We start from the raw sequence: 20,494 nt of genomic DNA on the forward strand, positions 1-20,494 counted from the left end.
AGCATTTGTGGGGATAGAGTAAAAAGAGAATTACAAGTCCATGTCCAGTCTGGGCTACAAAGTGAGACCTGTTTCAAAATGAAGGGGTGTTGCGGCCTGCCCACAGTCCACAACACGAACGGTTCAACTGAGAATGGCAGTTCAAGCTGAAAAGAGAGGAATCTAGACGGGGCGGAAGAATGAATGGAGCTAAGACAACATTCTGATCAAAGCTCAATTTTACTATTTTCAGACACTCAGTTATAAAGGAAGGGGGAGGGAACCCAATTTCCCGCCAAGTAACTCAGGGTCCAGTAGCAGGACGAACACGTGTGTGCCTCCAGGCAGCAAAGGCAGGTTCCAGCAGTAGGCGTGGCAGGATGAATGAGCAGGTAGCTCCACCCTTGAGCAAGCAGGTTCCAGGCTGGGGGAAGGGAGGCCACATCTCCTCCCATTAGTTAACAAAACAAACAAAAAAGACAAAAAAAGAGGCTGGCCTGAGGCAGAAAAATTATTTATGTTCAATAGTTCTGCCTGAGTTCTTAGGGCTAAAGAAAAAACCTGTTTCCATGGGATTCCCTAACTTTTCTAATGGTAAACTGTATTTGGCTAAGACTGTCTTTATTATCCTAGTAAACCACTAACAGAATAGGCTCTGACTTTATAATGCTAATTAGTGCTGAATAGGTAACTACCTGTTTGCATTTTAAGTAGGGCGTTGGAACCCTGGCTGAGTTTAACTAAACAAATTTAGAATAACACTGAGCTGATATTCCTCCGCAATTTTTGATGACAGGCGGGGAAAACAGGGAGAAGGGGTAAGACCAGCTCTTTAGTACAAGGCCAGTTGGCTTTTTTATTTGGGTGGGAGGCAGTGAAGGGCTTGCCCTTTCGACAGTAAGGTCTCCAACCTCTCTCCCCCCTATTAATTAAGTTTAAATAGGCAATGCTTAACAGAGGTGATCAAATGATTTTCTCATCCATAGATGAGTGGGCCTTTAACCTTGACTTGGGTGGACATTGACCTGATTCCTCCCGTGAGCATTATAACAACTCACATCTGTGGCTCTTGGTATCTTTTGGGGAGGGGAGGCAGAGCCTTAGGTATTTTTGGTTTTTAGCTGGAGTCAGATACCAACCTCCTTCAAATCAGGTGTGTCGCACAGGGAACTCAGAAACGGTCAAGCTGGACCTTCCCTCCGCAGTAATCTCCTGCGCCAAGCGGTACCCATACTGTATTCATATGATTATGAATCAGTATCGCAATTCTGAGCTATGCGCGGTCTCTATATGAGACTTGTCAACCTCAGATTTAGCAAGGCCTAGACAAGAATTATGTCAGTATTAACATCACTAACTGTGGTTAAAATAGGAGCTGGAAGTCTTTCCTCTTCATCCCTGTTATTCCCTAGCCTGAGGAACCAAGGACACCTTGCAGTAACAGCAAGGGTGAAAAGCCAGAGGCCAGCTAAGGGACTAAGCCCATCTCTATCAAAATAAGAACTAATCTCTGTAAATATATGAAATTTTTACTTCCCTAGCTCTCCTGGTAAATCTAAATCCTATCTCAGGCTGAAAGCCACGTGCTGGGATGTCCTTGGAAGGGAGATTAGCAGTACCACCTGTTTGCTCTTAGGGGCGGAGAACCGGAGAATGTAGATTGACCTGCTTGAGAAAAGAAAGAAATCTAAACAATGAGAGAGTAGCACTGTAAATTTTCTGTTTGGAGAAGTCAAGGTAGTTTATTTAGATGCAAATTGTAAAACTAAAGCTAATCTCCGGCCTCCTGTAGGGGAATTGGCTCAGAGGAAAACAGTTTCTGGGAGCTTCCACTCCCAGCTGAATTCTAAGCACAAGAGGAATTTTAGTCTTTAGAATGATACTTACGAGAAGAGACAGGATCTGTGTTTACCTGACGAATTAATCTCTCTGGTAGCCACCATGCTCCATCTTCATCTCTTGAAAAAACACAAACCGAGCCTCTTCCCCAGATTAGAACTGGATCCGGACCCTTCCATTCATTAGTCAGGGCGTCCTTCCATTTTACCAATGCATAAGAATTAGAAGTAACTGGGTGCCAGTGGCGTTCCGCTGCAGACTGACTTTTAATGTCAGTTTGCAAAAAGTTTAGGACAAATAAGGTGAAGGCAAGATGAGCCTTTGGTGACCTTGGGGGATATAGATGCCCCTCTTTTGTTTTAAAAAGCCAATTCTTTAAGGTGCTATGAGCACGTTCAACTATTCCTTGTCCCATGGGGTTGTAAGGAATTCCAGTTTTATGTTTGATACCGAATTCTTTACAGAATGCAATAAAGTTTTTACTAGAATAAGATGGCCTGTTATCTGTCTTAATAAGCTTAGGCAATCCCATGGTATTAAAGGCTTGTAGGCAATGATCAATTACGTTTTTTGAAGCCTCCCCTGTATGCAGAGAAGCAAAGAGAAATCCTGAACAGGTATCAATGCAAACATGTATATATTTTAGTTTTCCAAATTCTGCATAATGAGTTATATCCATTTGCCAAATATGATTAGGCATAAGGCCTCTAGGATTGACTCCTAGATGTGGCACTGGAGATAATGTAATACATTTAGGACATTGTTTTACAATCATTCTTGCTTGCTCCTTAGTGATCTTTTTCTGAGGAGGCCTTTTCTAATAGGCACTCCTCCTGAGATACCACAAGCTCCGCCTGAGGGCAATTTAGCCCTGGAAAAGTTGCATCTTTTATAGCATCATTTACAAGCGCCCAGAGACCTAGGGTAAAATTATCTGTCTGAGCGATATTCAGGGCCTCACCAACTTTCTCCCAGGTTCCACAATCTATCATTTCTTCTTTCTTGAACCATGGACAACAGCTATCTATCGTATCTAAAAAATTTCTTACTAATTGTACTTCAAGCCTTACTCCTCTGGCCTGAAACAACTCCTGAAAACTAAAAACAACCGCCTGATCCATGACTTTAAACCCTTCCTTCTTCCACCTAAGCAGCTTTCTAAAAAGCTGCGGCACACCGCCTGTCTCCGTATCTAGTTCCGATTAACGAGCTGCTGACCCCAAGCAGAAACAGTGTTGGGTCAGCACTGATTCAAAATTGATTCGTATCCTACCGCATCCTCAGCAACACTTTACAAAACTGAAATTTTAGGCTAGCGCTAGCATGTGTACCTGTCTGTTGCTCCGATGCTCCGATACGAAGATCCTTTCCTTTCTTGTGGAGCTCCACACAGCAGTGGTTTCTCTTAGCATCCCTCTGCCATTCTTCAGGTCCCAGTTCTGGCGCCAACTGTTGCGGCCTGCCCGCAGTCCACAACACGAACGGTTCAACTGAGAATGGCAGTTCAAGCTGAAAAGAGAGGAATCTAGACGGGGCGGAAGAATGAATGGAGCTAAGACAACATTCTGATCAAAGCTCAATTTTACTATTTTCAGACACTCAGTTATAAAGGAAGGGGGAGGGAACCCAATTTCCCGCCAAGTAACTCAGGGTCCAGTAGCAGGACGAACACGTGTGTGCCTCCAGGCAGCAAAGGCAGGTTCCAGCAGTAGGCGTGGCAGGATGAATGAGCAGGTAGCTCCACCCTTGAGCAAGCAGGTTCCAGGCTGGGGGAAGGGAGACCACAAAGGGGAGGGTATATTTCACTACCGATTTCATAAAGTTTCAAAAAAGTTAACATTTTGCATATGTACATTAGTGCTTATGTCTTATGTCAAGCACATGAGTATGTCTCATATGAACTGTGTCTTTTAGGTGCTTGCTGCTACTTCTTTAACAGGCTTGTTGGAAAAACTACAGAATTGCAATGACCTTTTGGAGAAAATCATGAAAGGACTGAATGCGTACCTTGAGAAGAAGCGTCTTTTCTTCCCCCGGTATGGTAGATGATCAACAGTGCTATTACCGAACACATCTTCTGTTGTGTGATGAGTTGCCACTAAGGGTGTTTTATTCCTATGTTTCTTTTCTAGCTTTTTCTTTTTATCTAATGATGAAATGCTAGAGATTTTGTCAGAGACCAAAGATCCACTCAGAGTTCAGCCACACTTAAAAAAATGCTTTGAGGGCATTGCTAAGTTGGAGTTCCTGGCTAATCTGGATATTAAAGCCATGTATAGCTCTGAGGGTGAGCGAGTGGAGCTGATTGCAGTGATCTCCACGTCTGCAGCGAGGGGCGCTGTAGAGAAATGGCTCATTCAAGTAGAAGACCTAATGCTCAGAAGCATTCGTGATGTGATTGCTGCCTCCAGACTGGTATGTTTCCTAGGATTAGATGGATAATTTATATTCTAAAAAGACTGTTGTTTGTTTGTCGAGCATTATTTTTTTCTCTGTATTTCTAACATTACTAGTAAGAATTGATGAGAATAATACACATCATAACACACACAACAATACTGGTATAAGAGGAAAATGTATCATTAGAGAGAATAATAAAGTATATCTGTTTAGGATGGGAGAGGGTCCAGGGATAGGCTCACAAAGGAAGTTAGCCTGAGTTTAAGATATTAAAGAGAAAGAGAAAATAACTAGATAAAGAGGAGGGACCCATGGCTCCAGTTACATATGTAACAGAGGATGGCCTTATGAGAGAGGCCCTTGGTCCTGTGGAGGCTTGATGCCCCAGCGTAGAGAAATGCTAGGTCAGTGAGATGGAAGTGGGTGGGTGGGGAAGCACCCTCATAAAGGTAAAGGGGAGGGGTGGTTGGATAGGGGGTTTGTGGAAGGAAAACTGGGAAGGGGGATATCATTTGAAATGTAAACAAATAAAATGATAAATAAATAAAAAAATTTAAAAAATATATAAAGAAAAAAAAAGAGTGGACATATTGGTACCCTGTGTAAAGGCCCAAGACACAAAAAGGTTGAAGGATTGTGAGAAACCACCAGAAGACCTCTGAGTCTGCAGTAGAGCAAACGTAATAGAGAATGAAGATCTAGGGAGGTGGAAAGGAAGATGCCCAGGAAGTCGCTTTGTTCACACAGGAAGGTTAAGAGTATTTTAATTGGGGAAGTCATAATCTGGTTTATATTTTTATACCACTAGGACTATGGTATAAAGAATGGATTAGTAGATTATCAAAACAGGAAGAGAAATTAGGAAACTCTGCATTAGCCTAGAAGATAAATGTATGGGCTGACACTAGACAAGGGGCAGAGACATGCAGGAATTCAGACATTATTCAGAGAAATATAATTGCATCCAATTTTAACAGGTCTTAAATTGATTTTCCAGTAAAAGGGGGAGAAGGGAGAAGGTCTTAAGAACTACTTTAGTATTTTTGACATGAGCATATATAGGTGAGATTTACTCTAAGGGAATGAGAGAAGAGAAGTAGGTCTTTGGAGGTGGTAAAGATCAAAATTTTATTTTGTAAATTTCAAAATTGAAATGTACAAGACATAGTAAGTAGCTCAAGGCTACAATGTCAGCACTGGAGAAACTGAGGAAGATGTGCTGCCAATGTTTGAGGCCAACCTGGGTTACACAGTTTCAGTTCAGCTTGGGCTACAAAGTAACCCTGTCTTAACAAAAGGAAACAAAACAAACAAGAAAACCATAGATATGTCTAACCAGGTAAAGGTTCTTACTGCCAAGTCTGACAGTCTGAGTTGCATCTTTAAAATCCATATGATGGAAAGGGGGGCTGATTCCCATGTGTTGCCTATTGATCTTCACACCTGCTCTTTGGCATATATCCCCATCCCCACAATAAGTAAATCAAACCTTTTTTAAAAAACCCAACAAATAGAATGCTGCAGTGTTACTTATATATTTTTAGTATGCAAACAGCCATGTGCGTTAATATTTGCTGATCTATAGGTCAGACCCTCTCAAATATGACGCTAAATAAATTATCTAGTTCATTTGTTGCTTTTGAGATTTAATTACTTTAGAACTCTAAATGAGATGAACATGCATGGGTACGTTATAAATGGAAGGAAATATAGCACCTGGATACTTTTATGGACCTCACTTAATGCTAATCAAAATATTGTAATATTGAGATGTATGTGTTACCTTGCTCAGCCTTTACCGGCACAGAGGAGCAGCTGTGCCGTGAGAGTAGCTTGATAAGCCCTTGCAGCCGATTTTCAGGAAGTCACGGAATGAGTGAGATGCCTTCTCTTAAAGGGCCCTATGAAGCTTCTCTTTCAAAATTATTATTATTTTAATTATATGTAGTATTTTTGTATCTCTGTGTGAGAGTATGTGCCCATGGAGGCCAGAGGTATCACCTCCCTCTGGAACTGGAGTTACTGCCAGTTAGGAGCTGCCAGACATGGGTGCTGGGAACTGAACTTTGGTCCTCTGGAAGAGTGAGTGTTACACTCTCTTCACCACTGAGCAACCTCTCTAGCCCAGAGCTCACTTTCTTGAGATGGTTTTTCTGCAGCGTCATTGTTTTTGCAATTGAATTTTTTTTTTTTTTTGGTCTTTTCTCTATGATTCCAAACAAACTAAAAACACACAGGAAAGCACCAACATTGTCCATGAGGTAAAACCTTCATTGGCATAGAAAATGTACTTACCACACATCTGACAATCGCTGCTTTTCCTTACCACTTATGTTACTTTGTTATTTGAATGTGGCTATAAGTATTTTAATAAGAAACATTTTAGAAGTAATATATATTCTTGTATTTAATGAATTATTTTTAAAGAATAATTTCCGTTAGCATCAACTTGAAATTTCATTCTATAGAGTTTTTTAATTTATAATTTGTATTTGCTGTTAACATTTGTTATCAAGGCAAGCTACTTTTTAACTACTAAGTCTTCCTTCCAAAATACACTTAAAGCTTTGAAACATGAAAGTATTAGTAGCAGAAAGAAACATATTTCAAGTTCAAATGTACAGATTGTTCAGGTGTATATAATTTAATAAATGTAATCATATCCTCATTATATAAGTTTTTAGAAAGGTTATGGATATGTGGCATAGGCATTCTAACTACTAACCCAGCTTTTCAGTATATTATATGGTCTCTGTCTTAGTTGCTATGATAAATAACCTCACCGAAGCAACTTAAGGAAGGAAGTGTTTATTTTAGTTCACAGTGCAATGTACAGCCCACTGTGGCAAGGGCCAAAAGCCAGAGCCAAAAGCAGCTGGCCAATACTACAGCCATAGTGATTAGCTTGCTTTCTTCATTTTATACACACCAGAGTCACCTGCCCAATGAATACCACCTGCAGTTAAGATGGGTCTTCTTGAATCAACCTAATCAAGTTATACCCCATAGTCATGCCAGAGGCCTGTCTCCCAGTGGCTCTGCCAAGTTGACAACATTAACCAGCAAGTTTCCTTTTCAATTAAACTTTAGCATCAATATCTATTATATTTGACTTGTTTTCAAGCCTTTGTACATTCATAAACTATCCTTAAACATTAACCCATTTCAGAATCTTCACCCTTCTTATGCATGACTTTTCAAATGGTTTAATGAAATTTTTATATTTTCCTTATAATAATAGAAATAATTTATATTTTTCATCAAAAACTTTGGCAACTAACCAACAAAAGAATTTAAAAATTGTTAGATGTTTAGATGTTTACAGCTCTTTTTTTTCTTGTAAACTTTTAAACTTGTAAACTTTTAAAAGAAGTTTATTTTAATTATTCAGGCTTATCCAGAGTCTGCAAGAAAAGACTGGGTCAGAGAGTGGCCTGGCCAGGTTGTTCTTTGTGTGTCTCAAATGTTCTGGACTTCTGAGACACAGGAAATCATAAGTGGTGGAACAGAGGTAAAGCATCATTTGATTTTAAACAGCAGCATTCTTTTTCTCGTTCCATATTTCTTTGTTTTCTTGTCTGTTCTTTGCAATTTCTATATGTAGCATTAACATTTTTGAAAGCTTGTTATTTTTACTAGGCTTACACAAATTCATTCTGTAACTTATATTTTGAAATAGATTATGAAGTCAAAGTTATTCCATAAATAAGTAAGTATATATGTAAGATATATGTTCTAGGCATAGTCATGAGTGTGTGTGTGTGTGTGTGTGTGTGTGTGTGTGTGTGTGTAATGTCGATTAATCTGCTGCTATTTTGTAGGGATTAAAGAAGTACTACAAGGAACTCCAGTATCAACTAAATGACATTGTGGAGCTGGTGAGAGGGAAGTTGTCTAAGCAGACCAGGATCACACTGGGGGCTTTGGTTACAATTGATGTCCACGCTAGAGATGTCGTCATGGACATGATTGAAATGGGTAGGTGACCGTTTCTTTACTACAAAATGTAAAATATTGATAGTGTCTAAGAAACCAAGACATGAGTTTTTTCTTAACAGGATTTTTTTTGAATGCTCTTTTGTTTTCTTTTTTTGTTTATTTGTTTTTGAGACAGGGTTTCTCTGAGTGGCCCTGGCTGTTCTGGAAGTAGCTATGTAGACTAGGCTACCCTCAAACTCGCAGGATCTGCCTGTCTCTGATGCCTCTGATTGCTGGGATTAAAGGCAAACACCACCTTCACCTGATCTTGAATGATCCTGTCTTTAATTTGAAAACATGAATCACTTTAATATTTGCTGTGATAATAAGAAATTACTTTTCAAGTTATATTCACTTGATGATTTTATTTCATTCTTTTTAGGTGTCTCACATGATACAGATTTCCAGTGGCTCGCTCAACTTCGTTATTACTGGGAATATGAGAATGCTCGAGTTCGTATCATTAATTGCAACGTCAAATACGCTTATGAGTATCTTGGTAACTCACCTCGACTTGTCATAACGCCTTTAACTGACAGATGTTACAGAACATTGGTATGCACTTAAGTTACTTTGTTCACACATTGAATTTGACTTTTTTGGTTCATAATTTATTTTCTTCTCCAAATTTAATATAAACTACCCTCATTTATTTAAAACATTTTTACAAGTATTTATGTGTGTATATGTGTGAGAGTGGGGTGCTGCCTATGCCCAGGTCAGAGAACAACTTTCAGGAGTCTGTTCTCTCCTATCTTATGAGACCTGAGGAGTAAACTCAGGTTGTCAGGTTTGGTGTCAAATACCTTTACCTTCTTTGCCACCTCTTTGGCCCCTCCTTTATTAACTTATCTCTAGGAAGACAGAAGTACAACTATCAAAAGTCCACAATAATGATAGATCTAGGACCTCTAGTTAAATCTAAATTTCAAGTGATTAAAAATATATTCATAATGTCTTATGTCACTTAAGGATAGAGATATATTCTCATGCAAAGTGTGTCTCATGCAAATGCCAAAAATATGCATTTGCAAAACTATATGTTCCACAAAACTAGTTGCTTATGGCCAACAGGAAGAGGTTGTATGGCATATGATATTGGCATCCTCTACTGTTAACTGAAGCATCATTACATGGTTTGTGATGTGTGTGTGTGTGTGTGCACGTCATCTAAATAATGTAAGGGAAACAAGGAAACTGTTAACAAATCATCCATTGTTCGTCTAAAATTTAAGTTTCCCTGTGCATTTTCATTTGCTGCATCTGCCAACCCAACCTGGGAATTCAGGAGGAGCATGAAGAAACAGCAACCCATTAAATGCCGAGTGGTTAGAGCGTAAAGTTGAGTTCTCCAGTAGCAGATGATGCAAGGGTTCTTGTGCAGATGATTTATTAGAGAAATAATTCATACACTGCTGAATTTAAACTCTGATTAATGAAAAAGAAGAATGCATATCAACTATAATACAAAGTGAAAAGAGACGGTAGTCATAAGACAAATACAGAGCAGTTCTCTGAGGATGCAGAAAATGGAGAACATACCGAGTAAGGAACACAGTCCAGAGAACTCATAGATGACACATTTGTTTGTCTTCCGAATCTAGGCCCATCGGCACCACCGTGCCAGGGGCTTACCCTCTTTGCACCTACCTATCTGGAGAGTGTCCTTCTTATCTTCTACCTAGACCTCCACATCTATTTTCTAAAGAAAACCATCCAGAGTTAGTTTTACTCCCTCAGAGATAGACTCTGTTCTTGAAGGGACAACTAGTACATATGAAGAATTAGACAACAAAGGAGATTTTGTTACATTTCACTAGCTGTGGAGACCCTTTAGACTTTCCATTTGTATAGTCATAAAGTTCTATCCTGAAAGATAACAATGTAACCTGGCTTCCTTGAAGCTACAAATACAAATAACTTCACTTGGCCAATGGCTATCTAGCTTGCTTGTTTATTTGTTGTTTTAGTTAATCATAGATTCTTTTCACACAAGCTGTTTTTTTTTTTAAATCCAGATAGGTGCCTTCTATTTAAACCTTGGAGGTGCTCCAGAAGGACCAGCAGGCACAGGAAAAACGGAAACCACCAAGGACCTGGCTAAAGCTCTGGCTGTACAGTGTGTAGTGTTCAATTGCTCCGACGGGCTCGACTACCTAGCAATGGGAAAGGTAGTAGTGTCAAATGTCACCGGTTTCCAGCTAGGTCTACCTGGGCACACTGAGGCAAATTCCTGTGCTAGTAGTACTGGGTTGTAGTTTACGTACTACTTGAGCTTTGCTTTTAGTGGTAAAGATGATATCCTTGGAGCTTATAAAGCTTAATTTTAATGTTGAGTTAGAAGGTCAAATGTCTTTTAAAAAAAGAAAGGAAGGAAGGAAGGAAGGAAGGAAGGAAGGAAAGAAAGAAAGGAAGGAAGGAAGGAAGGAAGAAAGAAAGGTAACCATTTGCCTCCCGTCTCCTTAGTTTTTTAAAGGACTGGCTTCTTCGGGTGCGTGGGCTTGCTTTGATGAATTCAACCGAATTGAACTGGAAGTGCTATCTGTGGTGGCGCAGCAGATTCTTTGCATTCAGAGAGCTATTCAGCAGAAACTAGAAGTGTTTGTTTTTGAAGGGACAGAACTAAGGCTCAATCCAAACTGTTTTGTAGCTATTACCATGAATCCTGGGTATGCAGGACGTTCTGAATTGCCAGACAACCTCAAGGTAAGTTTTTGGGAGTATGAGTTTGTTTGTTCTTCATTTCCTTCTGCCCCTTCCCATGTGGTGTAAGGTAAAGCTCCAAGGATGTGTGTGTTTGGTGATGCTGAGGCTTGGACTCATCATACGAAACAAACCCTCTACCACTGAACTGCTGCCCAATGCTAAGTTTATTAAACAATCTTGAGACCGTTCCACTAAATTGCAAAGGCTGGCGTTGGACTTGTAATCCTCTGGTATCAGTCTCTTGAGTAGCCAGTATTCCACATTTATGCTTCTGTGCCCAGCTTTCAAAAGCGTCTTTAGAAGTCCCAAACTACCGAGTACATAAAAACATTCAACTATGGCTATTCACATCTTTTTTTTTAATTTTTTAATATTTTTATTACATATTTTCCTCAATTACATTTCCAATGCTATCCCAAAAGTCCCCCATAGCGCCCCCCACTTCCCTACCCACCCATTCCCATTCTTTTGGCCCTGGCATTCCCCTATATTGGGGCATATAAAGTTTGCAAGTCCAATGGGCCTCTCTTTCCATTGATGGTCGACTAGGTCATCTTTCGATACATATGCAGCTAGAGACAAGAGCTCCGGGGTTCTGGTTAGTACATCATGTTGTTCCAACAATAGGGTTGCAGATCCCTTTAGCTCCTTGGGTACTTTCTCTAGCTTCTCCATTGGGAGCCCTGTGATACATCCAATAGCTGACTGTGAACATCCACTCCCTTTTGATCCTGCTTCTGCTTCACTTTGAAAATGGTCTCTTTTATGTAAGTAATGTACCTCATTTATTATATGCCTCAGGTTCTTTTCAGAACAGTAGCTATGATGGTTCCAAACTATGCCCTCATCGCAGAAATCTCCCTCTACTCCTATGGATTTCTGAATGCAAAACCTCTGTCTGTGAAGATAGTGATGACCTACAGGCTGTGCTCTGAGCAGCTGTCCTCACAGTTTCATTATGACTATGGAATGCGAGCAGTGAAAGCGGTGTTAGTGGCAGCTGGAAATCTAAAATTAAAATACCCCAATGAAAATGAGGACATACTGGTGAGTATTAATTACCTGTGTGTGTTGTGAAAACCTCCGTGGAAAGATCATTTCTTTAGTGAGATCAACCAGGAGCTGTACACAGGCAGCTGAGTTGTTGCTTTTGGTCTTTCAGGTAAAATTGAAAGGGTAATTTTAGGTTGTTTATTGTACCTTATACTTTGTATAAAGGCCTTTAGGTTTGATAAGCATAGTGTTAGCTTCTGATTGTGGGCATTCTAGGAACAATATAAAATAAACTTGACTTTTGACTAAGCACGTGTGTGTGTGGGTGGGTGTGTGTGCACACGCAACAAACATGTAAGAACAGGCAATTAAATTGCACTTCTTTTTGTGATTTTTAGCTTCTTCGATCAATTAAAGATGTAAATGAACCAAAGTTTCTATCACATGACATACCCTTATTTAATGGAATAACTAGTGACTTATTTCCTGGTGTTAAGCTTCCTGAGGCCGACTACAAAGTAAGTGAACCCATGAAAATTACTCTACAAAAAATTCAACTAATGGTTCAATTATTCATAAACTGTTATTAAATTGGGGACCTTATTCTGTGTGGATGGTCTTGGAGGGGACTTTTCAGTCATTCCTTATTTTTCAAAAAAATTTGGAAGAGTTTGTGAAGCATTGATATTAGCTTTTTAAAGATTTAGCAAAACCCCTGTGATTATGACCATCAAAATACGCAAAATTTCAATCAAATTTGAAATAGAAAAAATTAAAAGATACTTGGTATGATTTTATTTTGAATCTGTTAAGGTTTAGTTTGTAGCTTGTATACCTAAGAATCTGTATTCTATTGCTATTTGGGAAGAATTTTAGATCGACCAGCTTCACTTGGACTGAAGTGTAATTCAGGTTTCTTTCTTAATTGATTTGATGTTTGGATTGTCTGGGAAATAATGAGAGGAGATTACTGACACCATTTATTATCACTGTTGTGCCTTCCTTAGAGCCTAAGTATTTCATTACGTGCCCAGTACTGGGTGTAATTTTACAACTGCCTTGGTGTTTTGTTTTGTTTTGTTTTGTTTTGCTTTGCTTTGCTTTGTTTTTGAAAATCTGTCCTCTTTGTCATTGTTGAAGACTTTCTATGTTTTATTATTTTTTATTATTTTCTAATTTTTGATATTTTTATAGTTTTCAACTTAAAGCTTATTTTGTCTTTTTAGCCTTTTACTATTTATAAATATTTATTTACTATTTATAAATGAGTATAGCTACCTCTGCTCGTTTATTTTTATTTTCACAGCGTATCTTTCTCATCCATTTGGTTTTGCTCTGTGAATGTTCTGTAAGATGAAACAGACAGCAAATACTTTGGTCTTGTGTTTGTTTGTTTGTTTTAAATATTTATGTATTTATTTCATGTATGTGGATACACTGTTGCACACACCAGAAGTGGGCATTGGATGCCCATTGCAGATGGTTGTGAGCCACCATGTGGTTGCTGGGATTTGAACTCAGGACCTCTGAAAGAACAGTCAGTACTCTTAACTGCTGAGCCATCTCTCCAGCCTGGTTTTGTGTTTGTTTAATCAGTTCAGTCCTTTGATGCCCTTTTATTGGATTGTGCAATCCATTTATGTTCAAAGTAATTAAAAAATTACTTTTTTGTGTATGTGTGTGCACATGCGCACATGCATGCCACAGCTCTCATGTAGAAGATGAAGGGCAGCTTGCAGGAGTCAGTTCTCTCCTTCTAGCACGTGGTTCTCAGGGACTAAAGTCAAGTTGTTCGGCCTGGTGAATGTCTGGGGCCATATCTCCTGAGTCAGACCCAAATTAATTATTGATATGAGGAGCGACTCACATTATTTTAATTAATTATTGATATGTAAGGTATAACTCATGTTATTTTAATTAATTATTGATATGTATGGAGTAACTCATGTTATTTTAATTGTCTTTGCACATTTTTCCCCTTGTTTCTTTTGTTGTTTGAAGGCAAAATTCTTTCTTGAGATTTGTATAAAAATATTTTATAGCTTGCTTTTTAAAGTGGGTAGCAACTTAACATTGACTTAATAGCTAACATCCACATATAAGCAAATCATACTGTACCGTAATTGTCTTTCTGTGTCTGGGATACCTCACTCAAGATGATGGTTTTCTAGTTTTATCTATTACCTGTGAATTTTATGATCTCATTCTTTTAAAAATGTCTGATTAATACTCCATTGTGTAAATGTACCCCATTTTCTTTATCCATTCTTCTGTCGAGGGACATCTCTGTCTAGGGACAACTAGGTTGTTTCCGTTTCTAGCCATTATGAACAGAACAGCAATAAACATGGTTGAGCAAATGTCTCTGGTAGAATGAAGTATCTTTGGGTATATGCCCAAGAGTATTGGTTTCTTTTTCCTTGTTTTGTGTGCTATCCAGCTATATTATAGATCCTTTCCTTCAGCAGAAGTTTAGGTTTTGGGGGAGAAGAGGCAGGCTGAGACTGGGATTGGATCTCAATATGTAGAGCAGACTGGCCTAAAACTCATAGATATCTTTTGCTCATAAGTGCTGAGATTAAAAGTGTGAGCATTAAAGGGGCCATAGTAACATGACATAACATAACATGACATAACATAGTATAACATAACATAACATAACATAACATAACATAACATCACATAACATAGTTGTAGTTATTTTTACCCAGTATCTTGTGAGGGTTTCTATTGATGTGATGAAACACCATGACCAAAATCAACTTGGGGATGAAAGGGTTTGTTTGTTTGTTTGTTTGTTTGTTTGTTTTGGACAGGGTTTCTCTGTGTAGCCCTGGCTGTTCTGGAACTCACTCTGTAGACCAGGCTGGCCCCAAGCTCAGATCTACCTGCCTATGTCTCCTGAGTGCTGGGATTAAAGGTGTAAACTAACACACCCAGCTGGAAAGGATTTCTTTACCTTACATTTAATATCAGAATTCATCATCAAAGATAGTCAGGACAGGAACTCAAACAGGACAGGAATCTAGAGGTAGGGGCTGATGCAGAGGCCATGGATGTTGCTTACTGACTTGCTCCCTATGGCTTGTTCAGCCTGCTTTCTCTTCTCTTCTCTTCTCTTCTCTTCTCTTCTCTTCTCTTCTCTTCTCTTCTCTTCTCTTCTCTTCTCTTCTCTTCTCTTCTCTTCTCTTCTCTTCTCTTCTCTTCCCTTCCCTTCCCTTCCCTTCCCTTCCCTTCCCTTCCCTTCCCTTCTCCCTTCCCTTCTCCCTTCCCTTCTCCCTTCCCTTCTCCCTTCCCTTCTCCCTTCCCTTCTCCCTTCCCTTCTCCCTTCCCTTCTCCCTTCCCTTCTCCCTTCCCTTCTCCCTTCCCTTCTCCCTTCCCTTCTCCCTTCCCTTCTCCCTTCCCTTCTCCCTTCCCTTCTCCCTTCCCTTCTCCCTTCCCTTCTCCCTTCCCTTCTCCCTTCCCTTCTCCCTTCCCTTCTCCCTTCCCTTCTCCCTTCCCTTCTCCCTTCCCTTCTCCCTTCCCTTCTCCCTTCCCTTCTCCCTTCCCTTCTCCCTTCCCTTCTCCCTTCCCTTCTCCCTTCCCTTCTCCCTTCCCTTCTCCCTTCCCTTCTCCCTTCCCTTCTCCCTTCCCTTCTCCCTTCCCTTCTCCCTTCCCTTCTCCCTTCCCTTCTCCCTTCCCTTCTCCCTTCCCTTCTCCCTTCCCTTCTCCCTTCCCCTCTCCCTTCCCCTCTCCCTTCCCCTCTCCCTTCCCCTCTCCCTTCCCCTCTCCCTTCCCCTCTCCCTTCCCCTCTCCCTTCCCCTCTCCCTTCCCCTCTCCCTTCCCCTCTCCCTTCCCCTCTCCCTTCCCCTCTCCCTTCCCCTCTCCCTTCCCCTCTCCCTTCCCTTCCCTCCCCTCCCCTCCCCTCCCCTCCCCTCCCCTCTCCTCCCATTCCCTTCCCTCCCCTCTCCTCCCCTTCCCTTCCCTTCTTCCCTTCTCTTCTCTTTTTTCTTTTCTCTTTTTTATAGTCCAGATTTTACCCCCTCCTGATCTACCCTCTGACTGTTCCAGATCCCATTCCTCCTTTCCCCATCTCTATGAGGATGTCCCCACCTCCCATCCCATCCACACCAGACCTCCCCACTCCCTGGGGCCTCCAGTCTTTTGAGGATTAGGTGCGTTTTTCTCTAATTGAGTCCAAACCCGGCAGTCTTCTGCTGTGTATGTGTTGGGGGCCTCATAACAGCTGGTGTATGCTGCCTGGTTGGTGGCCCAGTGTCTGAGAGATTTCAGGGGTCCAAGTTAGTTGAGACTGCTGGTCCTTCTATAGGGTTGTCCTCTCCTTAGCTTCTTCCAGCTTTTCCCTAACAGGGGTCAGCAGCTTCTGTCCATTGGTTGGGTGAAATATCTGCATCTGACTCTTTCAGCTGCTTGTTGGGTCTTTCAGAGGGCAGTCATGATAGGCCCCTTTTTGTGAGCACACCATAGCCTCAATAATAGTGTCAAGGGGCCTCCCCTTGAGCTGGGTCCTTATTTGGGCTGTCGCTGAACCTCCTTTTCCTTAGGCTCCTCTCCATCTCCATCCCTGCAGTTCTTTCAGACAGGAACAATTATGGGTCAGAGTTGTGACTGTGAAATGGTAACCCTCTCCCTCACTTGATGCCCTGTCTTCCTGCTGGAGGAGGGCTCTACAAATTCCTTCTCCCCACTGTAGGGCATTTCATCTAAGGTCCCTCTCTTTGAGTCCTGAGAGTCTCTCACCTCCCAGGTCTCTGGTACATTCTAGAGGGTCTCCACACCTCCTACCTCCCAAGGTTGCCTGTTTCCATTCTTTCTGCTGGCCCTCAGGACTTCAGTCCTGTTCCCCACCACCACCCAATACCTAATCATGTTCCCTTCTTCCCCTCCATGTCCTCTTTCCCACCCAGGTCCCCTCCTCCCTCCCTCCCTCCCTCCCTCTCTCCCTCCCTCCCTCCCTCCCTCCTTCCCTCCCTCCCTCCCTCTTCCTTCCTGTGATTCTTTTTTCTTCCTCCCAAATGGGATTGAGGCATCCTCACTTGGGCTCTTTGGCTTGTTAACCTTTTTGAGTTCTGTGGATTGTATCCTGAGTAGTAGTCTGTACTTTTTTTTTTTTTTTTTTTTTTTGGCTAATATCCAGTTATTAGTGAGTACATACCATGTCCTTTTGGGTCTGAGTTACCTCACTCAGGATGATATTTTCTAGTTCCATCCATTTGCCTTCAGTCTGCTTTCTTATAGAATCCAGGAACACCAGCCTTGGTGTGATACCACCTACAATAGGCTGGGCCCGCTCACATCAATCACTAATTAAGAAAATTCCCTTCAGGCTTGCCTGCAGCCTGATCTTATAAGGGATTTTCTCAACTGAGGGTCTCTGCTCTCAGATGACCATAGCTTAGGTCAAGTTGAGTTGACATAAAACTAGACAAGACACTCAGGAAAGACTACCCACTTCTGAACTTAAGTTCCATCAGGATGATTTGCATATACAGTGCCTTATGGTTCTTCAACTTTTATTGATATTTTAGCTTCTCTGCTTATTCCTAGTTGCTATGGTATGAAGGGTTATCTAGCATATTCTTAACCAAAAATAGAATTTTGGCAAACACCATTAGAAGAATTGCTCTTATTTTAACATATATCCAATGCTATGATCATTAATAACTTAGATTGTTATATTAAAAGCATTTTAATTCTATTTATTCTTTTTAATTTGAAAAATTCCTTCTGTATGACATAATTTATAATGACACTTTATAGAAACACATTTCATTTCTATTTTATTTCAGGAATTTTTGGAATGTGCACATGAAACCTGCCAAACACATAATCTTCAGCCTGTTAAATTTTTTCTTGAAAAAATTATTCAGACATATGAAATGATGATTGTTCGACATGGGTAAGAATATTGATTACTTGCCATAGTTTAATGTTATTTTAAATTAAACTGAAGAACGAAAAGAAGCAATAAACTTTTTATAATTGGAAGGCTAGGGAGCAAATAACCCCTCTCTTCTCAGTAGCTTACAGCAAAGAACAAAGAAGTGAGGAGACATGCACACCTTTAATCCTACTTTGAGCATCAAGGTAGAAATGGCCTGAATCTGGGCCAGGTTGGAAGATCCTGTCTCAGAAGTACAGTAAACACAGGCTACATTGTTAGGCATCAATTCTGAAATCCACTTGGGCACCTAATGGTCCCATTTTCAGAGATGGTTGAATTGTGAAACTAATGGAGTATAAAGTTTAGGACCTTGTCTTTATAGGGAACCATCCAAGAAACTATAAACATTTTGTGCATATAACTTATTTTATAAGGTGGATATGTAATTTTGAATTCATAATTATATGAATATTTTTTTCTTAAAGGATCTCTTAAAATGTGTGAACCTAATGCTTTTTGTAATATCTTGGACCTAACACTGCTTGATTTTTGTTTCCTGAGAGGGTCTTCCTAATCAGCTGTTTTCCACAGAACTTGACTTAACATTTGAAAGGTTTTCCTATTTTTGTCTTTTTTCCTCAACATGCATATAGTAACAAGAAAAAAATGTTACTTTTAGTAACAAAAGAATGGTCCCAGCATTTCCTATTTGGTGAAAGTTGGGGTCTAATAATCACAATTTTTGAGAAGTTAAAATAAAAACCTTTGAATTATACAAAATTTGAAATATACACTAAGGTGAAGGAATAGGAAACCGCCCCTCACACATCCAGGGCTGAGCACATGCATGTGTTATTAGACCAGACTCAGGAGGTAGAAATCAGTAAACATCTGTTGAAAATTATAATCAGCTTTTATATATTTTAATCCTCCATCTGCCCTAAGTACAGTTTTATTTCTCTAAATCCTTGTGGGAAACTTAACCCTTCCAGGCTTAGGAGATTCTACACCTCCAGCCTGTTTTCATCCAGTCTTGTTTCCTTCCAAAATAATGATGGTGGCCCTCTCTGCCTGCAGTTTCCATTTCTATGCTTAAATTACTCACAGTCAATCAACTGCAGTCTGAAAATATGAAGGGACAATTTCATATTTTGAGAGAGAGCACTGTTATATAATCTTTTCAAAGTATATTATTAGAATTATTCTACTTTATGACTAGCTATTGTTAGTCTCTTACTATGTCCAATGTATAAATTAGCCTGTATTGTAGTTTTGAATATGCAAGAAAGAACATAGTATTACATACCCTTGCATAGTGCTCATGGTTTTGGGTATCAACTGGTGAACTCCCAAAGGATGGGGGCTTCGATACTGAGAACCATATTAATCCTTCATAGATTTTAATACCGTGACAAAATAGCCCGGTCCTTGATTTCATCCTTTATGCCCTTCTAAATTTTCATTGTTGGAAGTTTTCTTGAATTTTGACCATGTGCATGGGAATCCTACAGGTTCTGGAACTTCTGAGCTCCCTCTCTTCTCCTTCACATCCACTTGCAGACAGACCTGTCCCTCACCTCCTCTGTGCTCCATCTTTATAGTTTCTTGTTAAATGCAGAGATGTCTTTCCATTGTTTCTAATAGCTCTGTATTCACTACCCTTTCCCCCTCCATTAGATAGATTATCTGTCTTCCAATTTATCTGAATGGTTAAATTCATCAAGTATTCTACCACTGCATAACAAAGGTCAATCATTTGTCCTCTGGAAGCTGTTAATTTGTCCTGGCTTCTAAGCCAGTGCATTATACTTCAGTTTTCTTCCCTAGGATGGGCTAAGCTACACTGTCACTTACAATGCAAAGCCTAATTTTTCATTCATTCTGCATGTCCATTTAGAGGATAGCAGGGAGAACTCTGTTTATCCTAGTCACAAAGAGTAGCCACATCTCAACACTGTGGATCACATTCTTGAAAGGAGGGAGACAGCTCTGTCAGTTCCCTTATTGGAAATTATCTATTATGAATGACTCATTGGTTGGAATTAGACACCCGATGTTTCTACAAGAGTGGCAAAGAGCACTTGTAATCACCATAGTCATCGAAAGCTTTAAAACAGCTCTTCTTATGTCTTGGTTTTTAGTTTAAGAATATAGGGCTAATAAAATTGTATTGTCATATAGAGATGTTCTATTATATGGTATCTTTGAGAGTGTTATGATTATGGAAAATTCAATGTAGACTCGATCAGTTTAGAAATTAGGTGTATTTTCATCATATCAGAGGAAATATTTTAGAAATTAAAAAATTATATATGGTGATCACCACAGAGTGATGAATTCTATGCTGGTACAAATAATTTGATTGGTCATATTATTACCATCTTCCTGTATAACTCTGTCTCTTATAGTTTCATGTTGGTAGGAGAGCCTTTTGCTGCCAAGACAGAAGTGCTGCACGTGCTGGCGGACACGTTAACTCTTATGAATGAACGCAACTATGGAGACGAAGAAAAGGTCATGTATAGGACTGTAAACCCCAAATCAATTACTATGGGTCAACTTTTTGGGCAGTTTGACCCAGTGTCTCATGAGGTAATCTACAAGATAATATTTTTTTCTATAAACAGTGCATATTAAAGCAAGTAATTAGAAGTATTTCTATGTTTTAAAAGATAAATTCAATTTATTTTATGAGGGAAGTTTTTCAGCTTTTCT

General features: G+C 39.9%; 1 protein-coding gene across 1 annotated transcript in view; it reads left to right on the forward strand.

Annotated features, from left to right (window-relative positions):
• The window catches only part of Dnah12 (dynein axonemal heavy chain 12), a 200,387-nt gene that overhangs the window by 70,825 nt on the left and 109,068 nt on the right, over positions 1-20,494 (forward strand). Inside the window, exons 21-31 of the mRNA XM_085828463.1 lie at positions 3,733-3,854; positions 3,951-4,233; positions 7,610-7,729; positions 8,040-8,196; positions 8,579-8,751; positions 10,215-10,367; positions 10,663-10,902; positions 11,704-11,949; positions 12,294-12,413; positions 17,685-17,794; positions 20,188-20,371. Coding sequence (XP_085684589.1) covers positions 3,733-3,854; positions 3,951-4,233; positions 7,610-7,729; positions 8,040-8,196; positions 8,579-8,751; positions 10,215-10,367; positions 10,663-10,902; positions 11,704-11,949; positions 12,294-12,413; positions 17,685-17,794; positions 20,188-20,371 — 1,908 coding nt within the window. The remainder of the gene's footprint in view (positions 1-3,732; positions 3,855-3,950; positions 4,234-7,609; positions 7,730-8,039; positions 8,197-8,578; positions 8,752-10,214; positions 10,368-10,662; positions 10,903-11,703; positions 11,950-12,293; positions 12,414-17,684; positions 17,795-20,187; positions 20,372-20,494) is intronic.

This window comes from Mus caroli, unplaced genomic scaffold (assembly GCF_978045245.1).
Source record: "Mus caroli unplaced genomic scaffold, Mus_caroli_1 scaffold_12, whole genome shotgun sequence".
Lineage (NCBI taxonomy): Eukaryota > Metazoa > Chordata > Mammalia > Rodentia > Muridae > Mus > Mus caroli.